Here is a 14,487-nt window from a genome sequence, read left to right on the forward strand (position 1 = left end):
CCTCCGAGGTCCTGCTGGAGACAACTTAAAAAGGGCCTCTAATTAGGGCTGCCTTGGATGTTGAATGACCGATGCTAGACACCTGCCTTTCAGGACGGCCATGCACCCACAGTGCCCATTGATTTCGACTTTGGATTGTAGCAACTAGCGAAGGCAATAGACCATCTGTGGGTCTACGGTGCACTACGCTGCATCTTATTCCCTGCCTGGCCGCCTTCCCACACGTGAGCAGCCTGAGCTTTGAGCCAATGAGAAAACTGCACCATTAAATTGATTTAGTTACACTGGTGCAAAGCCCGTGTGTGGACACTCCTAATCTGGTTTATTTTAACTAAATGGGGAAGAGGTATAAACTCAACCACGCTAGACTGCTCTTAGAGCGCAATGAGGTTCCTGCAGGTCTAACTAGACCAGTTTAAATTCACCCTGTTGCATTTTTCTCCGAGAGCTTAGCCAACACGGCCAGGCTTACACAAAGGTGCTGAGTTAGAACTCAGCAGAGTGAGGTCAAGGCTCCCATTTTCCTTGCGCCACGACCCCACCTCCCCCCTTCAGGCCTGGGCACTGCAGAAGGAGACTTGGTTATTTAGTGTTTGGGTGTGTCTTGGCACTTGGCTTTGACAGGAGACGGCCTAATAACCATTTACCTCCTGCCCAGGCCTGGTTGTGCGGCGGGTGTGCAGCTGCCCCACGGCACTGGTGCTGAATGCCAGCTGAGGTGCTAATTTTCAGATGGAGACTTCCTAGGGGCATCCTCTACCTTTTTCTCCAGCTTCCAGGCATCCCGTGGACTCAATGGGCCAGCACAACCTGGGGCGTCCCCGAGGCGCGTGCCTGGAATGGCAGGGCGGGGCTGCTGCTGCGTCGTGGATGGCTTTTGTTGTTGGTGAACGCCAAAGGAAAGCAATTTCCCGCCTCTCTCGAGGCTGAGCCCAGCCCAAGGAGAATGCTCTGCATTTGTGGTGGCACTAGCCGTGGAAGGCTCTTTTAGAGGCATATTTAGGCTCCTAGCAAGCTGCTAACAGCCCTCAAGGTGGCAAAGTCTGGCTGGCCCCAGCTATGATGTAGCAAAGAAGCAGGAGGCTTCTGCCCAGAGCCCACCTCTTTCTTGACAGGAATACGCTGCAAGGCGGAAGGGCGCGATCAGCTCAGCTCCTGCCCCTGTGCAGATTGTTTGGAAAGACCTCATGGTGGGCGCATGCAGAGGGGGCCTTTGCCTGACATCCCACCGGATGGGTGAGGAGGTTTTTTCCCAAGTCGTGACAAGGACTGCTCCCTTTGCCCCACTGACGGGCCTGACCCCACAATCCAATGCTCCTGTTCTTTTGGGAGCAAAGGCTCACAGGTTTAATTGTCTAATGGCGGGGTGTGAGTTACGGTTTTACTTTGTGATCTAAGCTGCATAAAATGTATTCCTAAACTGGGCTTTAAAAGCCTGGGTAGGGCAGTGTGAGTTAGGGCTATGCACGCAGGGCCAGGAGGCAGAAACTCTTGCGGTCTAGGCCCATCTCTTCCCTGACTCACCCCCCCCAGCCCCGTGAGGTAGGGCAGTGCTATTATCCCCATTTTACAGGTGGGAAACTGAGGGACTGTAATAACAGACCCGCGGCTGCCCCAGGTCCACTGACTGGGACTGGGGCTGTGGGGCTACCAAAGGGCTGTACAGACTGTGCTGGAAGGGATGGTGGGGCGAGGGCGGCACCCTGCTTTTGCCCTCTAGTCCCAGAGGGGCAAAACTATTCAGGTGCCTAACTCCCACTAAAATCAATAGGGGGTGGGCACCTAAATACCGCTGAGGCCCAGTGACTAGCAAATGGCTGCTGGCTGGCTGCTGACTGTCCCATCTGGCCAGACCTCCCCCAGCAGAGAAAGGAAGCGAGCCGGGGCCTGCTCTCTGGTGCCTTTTACAAAAAACAGAGTTTATTCATCAGCAAACACACAACAGCAAAGTGACAACTAAGACAGCGACACAGAGACGGGACGAGGCCTGAAACCCCTCCTGAGAGAGATGCGCATTAGAGTCTTTAGCTTAGCCCGGCCCGCAGCCCACGGCGCTACTGCCCTGTGGATGCAAACAAAGATGTTTCAGCAGCACTCTGGGATGAGGACGCCGGCACATACGCACCCGCACGCCCAGGGGGGAGCCGACTCCAGAGCGAGCCAGGCTCCCTCACAAACCACCCTGTGTGTTCAAGGGAACCTGACAGCAACTGGGCTGAGACATGATGCTGCTTCCATCCTGCTATGCAGTGAGTAGCCCCTTAATTGTCCGTCTAGCTTGGCCTGGGGGTATTTTCAGGGGCAGAAAAGAACGTACTGAAAGGTGCCAACCTCCAAGTGTGGCTTGCAGTTAATGTAGCCCTAAGTTTATGGACACACACACACTGGACAAGCTTAGATGGGAGGCTGCACGTGCCACTAAACAGTCATATTGTACCTGTAAACCCTGCCGGTCAAACACACGTGATTTGGCTTTGATAAGCTGGTACAGGCTATAAAACGGCCCTGCTCAGCCGGCCCATACGATGTTTGCTTAGTCGCAAACCGCATGCTAGTAAATCAGCTTGTATTTGTCACACGACTGGCTCCTTCACACAATGCCACTTGATTTGTCTTTTCTGCAATTCCCAACAGCACCTATCCCAACTGAGATGTTCAACGCTTCTGGGGGGAGCGGCTATGGAAATGGAGTGTCCAGTTCCCCTCGCTGACTGCAATTTTCAGCCTGCTCTTGCAGGCAGCATCGTGGACTTTAAATGCACCGCTGAGCCCAGTCGTAAAGCATTTTTTTATAATGGGTGTTGGTGTGGAGGACAGGCATAAATTGCACGCTAGGATTTTCCTGGAGGACTCTTTTAGCTGACCAGGGCCCATCATAGGGTGACCAGACAGCAAATGTGAAAAATCAGGACAGGGAGTGCGGGGTAATAGGAACCTATATAAGAAAAAGAACCCAAAATCGGGCCTGTCCCTATAAAATCGGGACATCTGGGCACCCTAGCCCATCATCACTGAAAAGATCACATGAGAGACCCAGACAGGTTCTACCACAGTTTAGGCTCCCTTCCATCGATGGGCCAAGCGCTGAGCAAATCTCTCCAGACGTGACCAGTCACCCCAATTAAAAAAGAACAAAACAAAACTGACATTGGCTTTGCCCATGCTCAGGCTGTGTTTTCCAGCTGCTTTCCATGCCACCCTAGCCAAGGAGTTTGTTGGCAGGCACATTTGTGTGGCCAGCCACTTTAAATCAAATGTTGGAGGCTAGTCAAAGGCAGTGGCTTTTTGAATGGGAAATGTGAGGACTGGACCCAAGTCATTCTCATCCCGGTGGTGGGGGGGAGGAACACCACAAACAATAGCGTCTCCCTAGGTTGGCCAATCAGAATGAACCAAGATTACCACCCCTCCCCCCTCAATGTCATATACACACCAGCAATGGCTGCTGGACAAGCTACAGGACAGAGTGACTAATTTACAATAGTGAATCGGCTTGAGAAAATGGCAGCAGGCGGCGAGGGTGGATGGCCCGATTAGCTCCTACCCACTCAGCTCTAGTTAGACCCATGATCGCATTCTGTAACGACCCAGCACTGGCCAGGGTGAGCGCGAGGCCCACTGACAGCTATGGTGTTGTAAGCGCTCCGCTGCCGTGACGGTACCTGCAGTGTAGGCGGGAACAAAGCCTGCCCGGACGCATGTCCAACAAGCCATGTGTGTGTGTGTCCCGCCATTTGGAGTGACGCAAAGAGCTGAGGCTGGACGCCTGTGCTCATCGGGTATGGCCTTTCCCAGGAAGAGGCAAGGGAAACCAGCAAGCCATTGGTCTCCAAATGTGGGGTGTGCGCAAGTAGTTTGACACAGGCTTGAACCTGCTGTGTGCAAATAAGGCTCTAATACATGAGGCCTGGCCAAGTGCGTCTTCAAAACTGTGGTCTAGCTCCGTTCCCGGCCCGGGGTAGAGTATGGTGGCTCCACCACAGTTTGGCCCCATTCACCCTGGCCACCAAATCAGCAGCCCATGTTGCCATGGCAGTTTAGGCTGTGCGCCAGCCTGTTGGTACAGCGCCACAGGTGTGCGTCACCTCCTGCCACCCATTAAAGCCCACGCCAGGCCCATAACTAGATTTCTTCTTTGGTGCGCTATAGGCGTCAGCTACGCTGTGCTGGCGCTCTTGTGTGCTGTGGTCACACCATAATTAAATCCCAGGTAGGTCGGGAAAGGCAGCTGGGAAAGCACAGGGGGCAACCAGCTTTGGCATCGGCATGGCCTGGAGTTGTGCCGCATGGGCTGGCTGGCAGCAGATCTGTACAGTGGACGTTAACGGCTCAGAGCCCAGTAGCTGGCACTCAAGCTTACACAGCACCGGTCCTGGGGTTTGGCAAAATATGTTCGGCAAATACGTCCTCTGTCCAGGTCTTTAAGTAACACTCTTAGCAGTGAGCCCAGTTAAAATGCGGACTGGGCTTCTCTGCATTGCAAAAAAGCACCATGATGGGCATTAACCCTGCTATAACTGTGGCCTCTGTGTACGGTGGGGTGCAGACCTTCGGGTCCCTATACATCACAGTTGAACCTATGCTTAGCAACTACCCACACAGGTCAATCCAAGCCGGTGCTTGCAGGTTCCCTGATCAGTGTACATCAACCCAGCCAGTTGGGCTCCTCCCCATCGGACCTTCCACACAGTTGTGCACCAGAAGAGGCGCAAACAGAACTATGAGAAGGGAAAGGGTGAGTGTGTGGCCATATTTCTGCACCCGTTCCCGCTAAGCACTAAGTCATGATTGGCCAGTACTAGCCTCCCTCTGCCACCAGCGTTCACAATCGTCTCAGCCAGTGACCCTGAACAGCCCTGTGGATGAGCTTTTAAACCAGAGGTGGCCCAACTGAGCAGGAGCCAGAATTTAACCAATGTACATTGCCAAAGAGCCACAGTAATACGTCAGCAGCCCCCTATCAGCTCCCCCCCCCGCCCCTTCCAGCACCTCCTGCCCACCGGCAGCCCCACCGATCAGCATCTCCTTCTCCCTCCCCACACCTCCTGATCAGCTGTTTCGTGGCATGCAGGAGGCTCTGGGTCGGGGGGGGAGGAGTGAGAGCATGGCAGGCTTGGGGGCGGGAAGGGGTGGAGTGAGGGGCAGGACCTGTGGCAGAGCCAGGGGTTGAGCACTGGGGTTGAGCCTGTAGCTCCAGCCCCGGAGTCAGTGCCTATACAAGGAGCCATATATTAACTTCTGACGAGCCGCATGTGGCTCCGGAGTGACAGGTTGGCCACCCCTGTAATGAAGCTATAGCCTTGGTGTCACAGCCCCCGCTCTTGCTGCTGACTGATGGAGCATCGGCTTTGACTCCAGTGGTTGGAAGAAGGGAGATCTGGCTCCGCTCCCTGTTGTTGCTGCGAAGGGCTGATTGGCCAGGACCAGCAACCAAGATGTGTTGCCGTGGTCATGGATGTGCTACAATATTAAATCGCTCTCTCCATTGATATAAACCTGGTCCCACTGCATGGGGCAAGGACACACTGGAGGGAGCTAGGCACTTTCTGAAAGGATTAGGTAGCACATGTAAGTGCTCCTAATCAGGAGGGGTGGGATGGATGGGGCAGAATTAAGTAGTTGGGGTGCCCCCCCCCCCGATCCTGAATAAAATCTGGTGGTGAGGGCTTCGTCACTGAGGCAAGCAACCACGTGACCCTGAACCCTTCCCAAACACTGGTCCCATCACGTCTTCCCACGCACCAACCAGCAGGCCGTGGCCCTCACTGAGCTTGCCTTGGCCGGTGCAAGAGTCTGGGGGAGCTGTGGATGCTGGAGGCCACCGCTCTCGCTGACGTGCTATCAACATGGAACCCCAGCAGCAAGTATTGGCTCAGGGCAGATGATGGGGCCAGTACCATGGGTGGGGCAGTGTCGCCTCCTCTCCTGCCCTGCCCTTCCTCAGCCATCTGCACAGAGATCTGAAACCAGAGGGGCACATCCACATGCCGGCCCACTTGAGTTCATCTCCCAGAAATGGCTCCAAACAACTGCCTGGCCCTGGCAGACGAGGCCTAGCCCTGTTCTAGCTCGAGGCTGGTCAGCCCTGGCTTGGGAAGCTGTGCTAATCGTGCTCTGGGTCCCTACAGCAGCATCTAGCTGATGCTCTCAATGTGCTTTATAAGTACTTCTGTGAATGACCCACCCCATCCCCAGTGAACGTACTATCATCAGCTCCGTTTTGCCCAGGGGACCAGTGGCAGAGCTGGGAAGGCCTCTGAGCTGACCATCCTCTGATGGCTAGACTGCTCTCCCTCTCCATCAGCCCCTTCCTGGGAAGAACGGTTTAAAACCAGCCCCGGCGAATTCATTTCCCTACTTACTTAGCCTGACTCCAACTCTCAGCTCCTCTGATTCACCAGCTGTCCCTGCAACAAAGCTGGGCCATTGGGAGTGCGAGGGAGTGTGTTTGGTGCCCTGTCCCTCCACTCAACTTGTCTGCCCTGCTCTAGCGCACAGGCTGCTATGAGCAAACATTCTTTTACAGCACACCACTCTCCTGCCCAGGCCCAGCGGAGAGGCGGGTGTTGGCGGGTGAGGAGGGAGATGGAGCCATGTGCTCGTATTCCCTACAAAGCCACGTACTTTTTGGCCGCATCGCTTCCCGTGTCGCTGCCTCTAGACAATTTACACTAGCTGAACTAGCTCTGCCAAATACTTTATTATTTCTTTAAAATGGATTGATTTCCTTCGCAGCACATAGGACAGCAAATGAGTCTGGAATGGCTGACACACAACTCTAGAGCTATTTGGGGCAGTACATTTGACAGCTCGGCCTTTCCTGTACCGTTTTCGGGAGCTAGCCTACAAAGTGACCTTATGTAGCAACCACTCCAGACCCAGCTGTGAAGTCTGGCTCCAGAGCCAAACTCCCTCAGTGTGTGGGGAAGGTGGCTTGGTTTGGGAGGCTCTCTGAAGACAAACTAGGCCTCATCAATCCACTCTTCAGAGCAAACTCTCTTAAAACAAGGCAAGCACAGTCTGTGGCTGTTTTGCCACTAGCGCTCTTTTTAAAAACCAGTCCTCCTCCCTCATTGGCTCAGGGATAGTTGGCCTAAAGTGCCTGGCTGCCACCAGCTATAGCTCAGTGGTTTGAGCATTGGCCTGCTAAACCCAGGATTGTGAGTTCAATCCTTGAGGGGACCATTTAGGGATCTGGGCCAAAAAAAATTGGTCCTGCCTAGTGAAGGCAGGGAACTGGACTTCATGACCTTTCAAGGTCCCTTCCAGTTCTATGAGATAGGTATATCTCCATATATTATATTATTATAAGGCAGCCTGGCTCCTGACCATGCCCCCGCCAGCTCACCCCAACAAGGCATCGAGCGGTTGGCTGGGAGGCAGTGTCGTCACTGCAGTAGGAGTGGTTGACACGGCTCGTTTTCCGTCCATCAGCCAACTCAGCGCTGAGGACATGTTTTCAATGTAGTGCTAGATTCTGTGTGAGCACACGATGCTGGCAGACAAGTGTTGCTAGGTTACACGGAAGGGAGGACTAGGCCCCTCCACTGCAGGCGAAATTCTCTGGCCTGTGCTATGCAGCAGGTCGCCTGCCCAAGAACATGATGTTAATCCCCTCCGGCCTTACACTCTGGGACTCTGCATAGAAAGCAGGGAAGGATGGCAAGGAACCAATAGCGGAAGTGGTGCAGGGAGCGTTGTGCTGCAAAGGAAAAGACTTTGTGCCATGACTAAAGTCACATGGCTTTGAGACTGCAGGCCCTGGCCACTTAGGGTATGTCTACACTGCAACTGCAATCCTGCAGCTGCCCCATGCCAGCTGATTTGGGCTCGCAGGGCTCGGGCTGTGGGGCTGTTTAATTGGAGTGTAGACATCCACGTTTGGCCTGGAGCCCAGTCTCTAGGGACCTACAAAGTGGCAGGGTCCCAGAGCTTGGGGTGCAGCCTGAGCTGGAACCTCTACACTGCAAGTAACCAGCCCCACAGCCAGGGGCGGCTCTATGTTTTTTGCCGCCCCAAGCACGGCAGTCAGGCTGGTAACGCGGATTCGGTGGCGTTTCTGCAGGTGATCTGCCAGTCCCGTGCCTTCGGCGTACCCGCCGCCGAAGCTGCGGGCTGGCGGACCTCCTGCAGGTATGCCGCCGAAGGCTACCTGACTGCCGCCTCCCGCGGCTTGTCGCCCCAGGCACGCGCTTGCTGCGCTGGTGCCTGGCGCCGCTCCTGCCCACAGCCCAAGCCCGTGAGCCCATGTCAGCTGGCAGGGGCCAGCTTCAGGGTATGTCTAACCGCAGTGTACACCAGGGATCAGCAACCTTTGGCACGCGGCTCGCCAGGGTAAGCACACTGGCGGGCCAGGCCGATTTGTTTACCTGCCGCGTCTGCAGGTTCGGCCGATCGCGGCTCCCACTGGCCACGGTTCGCCGCTTCAGGCCAATGGGGGCTGTGGGAAGGGCGGCCAGCACATCTCTTGGCCCGCGTCGCTTCCCGCAGCCCCCATTGGCCTGGAGCAGTGAACCGCGGGCAGTGGGAGCCGCGATCGGCCGAACCTGCGGACACAGCAGGTAAACAAACCGGCCTGGCCTGCCGCGGTGCTTACCCTGGCGAGCTGCGTGCCATAGGTTGCAGGTCCCTGGTGCAGACCGACGCAAATGCAGCCCGTGACCACCCTTGCACTGTAACTGCAGGGGATGGCCAAAGCTCAGCACCATGCCTGGATGACTTTGTTTAATTGTTAGTTTCACTGCCAGTGACAACTGATCAGGTATTTCTAGTCAACTGGCAGGATGACCCAGGTGCAAGCAGACACACCTGTGCTTGGTTTGATTCCCCTGAGGAAAAATCTATTGATTTCCCCATAAATAGCTTAGACAGCTGCTCTGTATTACAAAAAAAAAAAGGAAAAAAAAGAATATGACGTCCTCTAAAATATAGTTAAAATACAAAATGAGCTACGTGCACATATAAAATTTATGGAGCAAGCAGCTCATCTCAGTATTTGTTATCATGTACTTTACGATCTAGTCCAAAGATCATAAAACTGGCCAGTGTCTCTCTACTTGATACAGTCATGCCTGTACTTTGCGGCTCTGTGCAATACATGCTCATCACGCAGATAAAAGAAACCAGTGGCACATAGTATGCTCCCCCTGGACGCAGTGATACGTCACTGAAAGAGGAGACGGGGCACATCTGCAGCACCACTCAGCGTTTAAAACTCACGGCTCAGGCTCCTGAAACTCATGAGAAAGGTTTACAAATCATGAGATTTTTAAAAATATAGTAAGACTTGGGTGCTTTTTATTTGCCTTCAGGGACTTGGGGGTTCAGGTTTGTCTCTAGAACCAGGAGGGCTGGAAACGTACATTGTTTGAATTAAAGCTGAGATTTCTAACTCCAGGCGCTGGGGCTTATGGAAAACGCCAACGACCAGGAGACTTGCAAGAGTATGCAACGTGGAGCTGCAATTTACAAGGGGAAAAAACCCTACCCCCATTTCAAGTCACCTTAGTGGCTTATGCAGGACTGAAGCAAGCCTTGATTGTGGCACAACCTCTGGGCCTCTCTCTAGGGCCCTGCACATTCAATAGAGAGGCAGTTCTAGTTACTGGGATGTTCTTTTATGGGGAGGTGTCAATAGTGGGACTTGGGCATGTGGGCCCCACATGAGCTCTGTGCTAGCTGAGCTGAAGAAGCCGCTCCATCCTACTCTCCAGTGATTGTTCTATTCTCCACCCAACCCTCCTTAACGCCTGCCACTGTCCCGGGGACCAGAGTGGAATGGTCACTGAGCACGTGCCCTGCTCTGGGGGTGGACCGAAGAGGGGAATGGCAGAGCTAAGCCCTTGGGTCTTTCAGGGTGGGTGACTGGTGGAGCTGCTGTGTCTCCACGGGCAGGAATTCCTAGTACAGCATCACACTGGGGAGGCTGGAAAAGGAAGAACTGAACTTTCGAGAAGGCTCAGTCTGCACTAGCAAACTGCATAACCATCAATCCCTCCCCAGAGGTGATGGCAGTGGTGGAAGCTGGAGTGTGGAGAGGACACTGGGGCTTTTGCCTGCTTGTCACCCACCCCTACTTCAGCATTTGCTAGTGTAGACAAATCCCCGAGGACAGCAGAGCAGCTGCTCCTAGGTTCCTTTCAGCTCCGCTCAGGACCCATTCTCTTGGGAAGGGGCACACCCCCTACAGCGTTACACTCCCAGGGCCACAGTAACAAACACCGGGCAGCTCAGTTGTGGTGCCTGCTATTGATCACTCCTTCCCCACTCCTACCCCATCGAGGCCAGTGGGGGTTTGGCCAGTGATTACAATACAGTGTCTCATTCTAACGCAGCATCTTTCTGTTGCTGCAGGTCTTTTCCCCTCCTCCTGCCCTCTGTCAGGCTCTCTCTCTCTCTCTCCTGCCCCTCTATCACTGCCCCCTCACCTTGCAATGTCTCCCCACTTTCCCATCATCTCCTCTTTGCATCTCCCTGGCACGCACACTCAGTCTTGGGTTTACACCTGCCACGTGTCAGGAGCGCTCTGGGGAGCTGTGATGGTCGTGACACAGCAGGATGGTGCTGGGCGGTGAAGTGTGCTGCAAAGCGGCTGCGTGCGGGTCTGACGACCAAGAGGCTGGACGGTAGGATGGTGGTGGGAATATGCAGAGGTGGTATAGCCAAGGGGTCCATTTTATCTCAGAGCCAAAGACCACCACAAACGTCTGACACAAACGCCATCACATTCCCACCAGTCTCAGCACCCTGTCCTTTGTGTGCACACGCTCTCTGGGTCAGGGTGGGTGGGGACACCCCACGCCCTTGTACAAAATCGGGAAACTACACCTCAGGAGTCTCCTCCCCGCTCTCCCCTGCGGGGTGAAATGCTAAGGCAAGGGGTGCAGCGGATGGGCAAGCCCCACTGCTCTATCCCCCAAGGAGCTGGAGCCCCTCTAGTCATAAGAAACGGCTCCATGGCGGTGGCACATATCAGCTGGACTTCCACGATTCACCCGCCCCCTCACATTTGTTTTTAATTTGTCACCTGGGAACAGCCAAGTGTCGATAGGGGATAACACCTCAGCCTAGACCCATAGCTGGCTGGGAAATCCCTGAGCCAAGCTTATCCCTGGTTTAACACCCTGGACTTCAGTGGCGTTACACCAGGCATGCGCTAGACCCACTATATCCCCTAATGGGTATCCGGTGTCTGTAAAGTTCTGCTCCACTAATCCAGCCCCCACGAGGACCTGGCAGGGGTGGGGCGTGGGGGGAGAGATGAGGCCAGCCTAGAAGCACTGAGCTCGCCCACAAGAGCAAGCAGAGAGAAGGCTAAGTCGGGGGTGGCCATTTCAGGGCGACACCCACTGTCATCCCCAAACTTCTGTGCCATTGCTGAAGCCAGTGACGACTCACTGCAAACACCTCTTGGCCCTGCCTGTAGCCAGCTCGCAGGCCTGAGGATCGGCTCCATCCTTACAGTCCATCAGGCCAGGGGCCTGGAAGGGGGATTAATATTTCAGGGATCAGATTTTGGCGAGGGTGGGAACTGATTAATAAATACAGGACAGATCATTCCCATTCTCCTTGCCTCCCCAGCCCAACCCACCTGCCCCCTTCTCCTGCACCCCGTCCCGGCACAGAGCTTCTGCAGCCTCAGCCGCATCGCCCACTCAGTACCCCGCCGTGAAAGAGCTGTTGTAGGTTTCAGTGTGGAAACAGGTACTGTGAGACGTACTGGTGAGGCTATAGGCAAAGTAGGCCACGGCGGAGCCCAGCGTCAATCCGGTCATATAGGACACAGTCATGGTGTTACCTGTAGGAGAAGGGGAACGGGGAAGAGAAGCCAGGAGGTTAACCCTCATCTGCCAGACATGCGCTGACGGCTCAGACCCTAACAGGGTGCCAGAAGGTGTCTCCACTCATGCTCCTGGGCCCCGCCGGATTTGGGACAGAGGTTCCCCGCTCTAGCTCTAATCCATAACATACCCCCCAGAGCACATTGCTGGCAACCCAGCGCCAGTGGCGATGCTACCAGGCCAAGGGAGAGTGAGGGTGCGTCCGGTCACTGGTTTGTGCCCTGCAGTGGATAGGGGCGCAGCACTCTGGCTCCACAGTGCTGTGAGCTGGCGTGGGGAGCCTTAGAGCAGGAATTGGATCAACATGGTGAGGAGGCAGCCACCAGGAGGGCAGCTCTACTGGGGCCAAAATGGTGCCACCCTCCCCAAAGGGACAGCAGGATCCTCACCCCCGTGTTGACCTCCTGCCCCTCCGCTGGACCCAGTTCAGCCCGAGAGGGAGCCCCAAGCATAGGTGCTCTTAGAAATCGGGCTTCTGGGGAAGGACTCCCATACTGGGCTGGCACCACTGGGTAAGTCACGCTCGGCACCAGCGCGGCTTGCAAAACGACATGCAGGGCAGCCGGCACGTCGGTGCATAGCCAGGCTTCGTGCGGAGGCAGCACTCTCTGGCCTGCAGCCCTCTGAGCCTGGGGGCTATTGCAGGGATAACAAGGAACAGGAGAGGGACTCGACCACCCATCGAGGTCTGCTTCCCACCAGCACCCGTTTAATATTTGGGAGTGATCCAACCTCTTCCTCTCTCCCCACCCAGGCACAACTGGTCTCTCCACACTACAGAGAGCTGTGGAACATGTAACCGGAATGGGACCTGGTTCCATGCACATGGCATCTTTTCCCCCACTGGCCTGCCCACACCTACCACATCCCACAGCAATGTCTGCCGCAATGCATTCTGGGTACATCTGGGCAATCTCCCACCTGCTCAACTGCTGCTTCCAGGTGCACGTGGGAAGTTGAAACGCAGGTGCAGGTGCCAATCATGTTATAGGGTCATGAGCAATGGCAAACCACAGCACATTATCTGGTTAGGAGCCATGGGGTGTGTGGCCATGTGTTAAGCCAGCTAAGAACTCAGCAGCACCTGTAGTGCAGATGGGCCCGAAGGCAGGAGCAGTGACAAGGGTGTGCAGTACAGCCTGGTCCCCTTCTAACCGTGGGAAACACAAATGGAACTTGTGACGCTGTGGGTCCAGCCAGCACTGTCCCTGCCCTCCCTATACGGCTCCTGTGAGCGGCTGGCATGTGTCAACACGTTATTCCTCCTACCTGCCAGTTCCCGCTGCTCCGGGCTCACTTTGCCAGCAGCCAGGATCATGGGTACGCTGCCAAAGTACCCATTGGTGATCCCCATGAGGAGGGAGAAGATGCAAGGCCAAGCGGGGTGGTTGAAGGTGGGTTTCCCACTGGGGTACACGCACATTATAAAGAGGGGAATGAAAATCACTCGCAGACAGGAGTAGATGAGAAGGTGGGTCCCTCTCCAGTCATAAGGCAAGGCAGCCAGGATCTAAAACACAGAGGGAAAGTCACATTGTGTTGCAAAGTAAAGCGATTTTTGGAGTAAGAATCTAGATCAATAAAACGCGAGGCTGTTCAGGAGGCCGGCCTAGACTCAGTGGTAGTTTCAGAGCAAAAAAGCCACTGGAAACAAACTGGTCTCTAATGTGGGATCTGAAGAAATCCAAATTTAGCCCATCCTCAGTAACAATCCATTTAGACCAGACCCTCAGCCCAAACACACATCAACCACATCCTTAATAACACACCAGATCAGCAGACAACCCGGTTTTATCGGATTGGTTTTCTAATGGGAGAAGAGGGAAGACAAAGTGTGTAAAAATATGCACTGCAGGAAGTCACGAGCCACTCCAAGCCCATGGCCTGAACCTGGGCAACTGTCTCCCAGTTCTCTTCCACAGCAGGGTAGACCGGCCATCAGACGAGACCTGTTCCTTAATAATCTACTGCCCATCTGGCACCTTAACGGCTACCCACCTCCCCAAGGAAGCCTGCACAGGAAGTCTAGCCAGGACCCCTCCTACCTTGCCTACAAAGTCCGAGAGGTTGAAGACAGCCATGATTAAGATGGGGAGCCACTCCCCAAGAGTGCAGTTGCGGATCTCCGACTCCAGCCCAGGAAAGAGGCACAGTGTGATGAAGTAGGTCATGGCTATGGAAAGCATGTAGGCCCAGATCACCCTGGAGACAACGTAGCGATGGAGCATCATGTCTGGAGGACACCAAAGCAACTCGTCAGCTTATTACTAAACCCACGCTCTGGCCCCTGCAGAGCACGGCAGTGAGAGGTTCACCTCCACCAGCCTTCGCCCGGGTCTAGAGGCGCTCACAAAGGCACTGATTAGTTCTGCACATGAACGGATGCTTTCCCAGCATGTGGCAGAGACGTATCAATCCAGAAGACCACACTGGCTTCTGCCCTCAGAACTCTGACCCCATCTCCCACATTGGAAACCCATTTGCCCTTGCCAGACTCCATTCCTTGAACTGTGGCCCAGGTTCAGGACTGGTGTAAACAGGTGCTGTTCAAATGTAGGGTTACCATATTTTGTGCCTCCAAATGGAGGACACTCCACGGGGCCCCGGCCCTGCCCTCAGCCCCGCCCACGCCCCAACTCCCCCCCCG

At 54.8% G+C, this 14,487-nt stretch overlaps 1 protein-coding gene across 2 annotated transcripts in view; it reads right to left on the minus strand.

Annotated features, from left to right (window-relative positions):
• Positions 1-1,893: 1,893 nt before the first annotated feature.
• Positions 1,894-14,487, minus strand: part of SLC29A4 (solute carrier family 29 member 4) — a 30,968-nt gene continuing 18,374 nt past the window's right edge. Inside the window, exons 9-12 of one of the 2 annotated variants that reach the window (XM_034784359.1) lie at positions 13,886-14,073; positions 13,110-13,350; positions 11,720-11,797; positions 1,894-2,062 (exon numbers count right to left, since the gene is read on the minus strand). In XM_034784359.1, the coding sequence (XP_034640250.1) occupies positions 2,055-2,062; positions 11,720-11,797; positions 13,110-13,350; positions 13,886-14,073 (515 nt within the window). In that variant the 3' untranslated portion in view covers positions 1,894-2,054. Of the gene's footprint in view, positions 2,063-8,961; positions 11,798-13,109; positions 13,351-13,885; positions 14,074-14,487 lie in introns of those variants that run through there. The other variant, XM_034784358.1, reaches the window with a different exon arrangement.

Source organism: Trachemys scripta, chromosome 10, assembly GCF_013100865.1.
Source record: "Trachemys scripta elegans isolate TJP31775 chromosome 10, CAS_Tse_1.0, whole genome shotgun sequence".
In the NCBI taxonomy this organism is placed as follows: Eukaryota; Metazoa; Chordata; order Testudines; family Emydidae; genus Trachemys; species Trachemys scripta.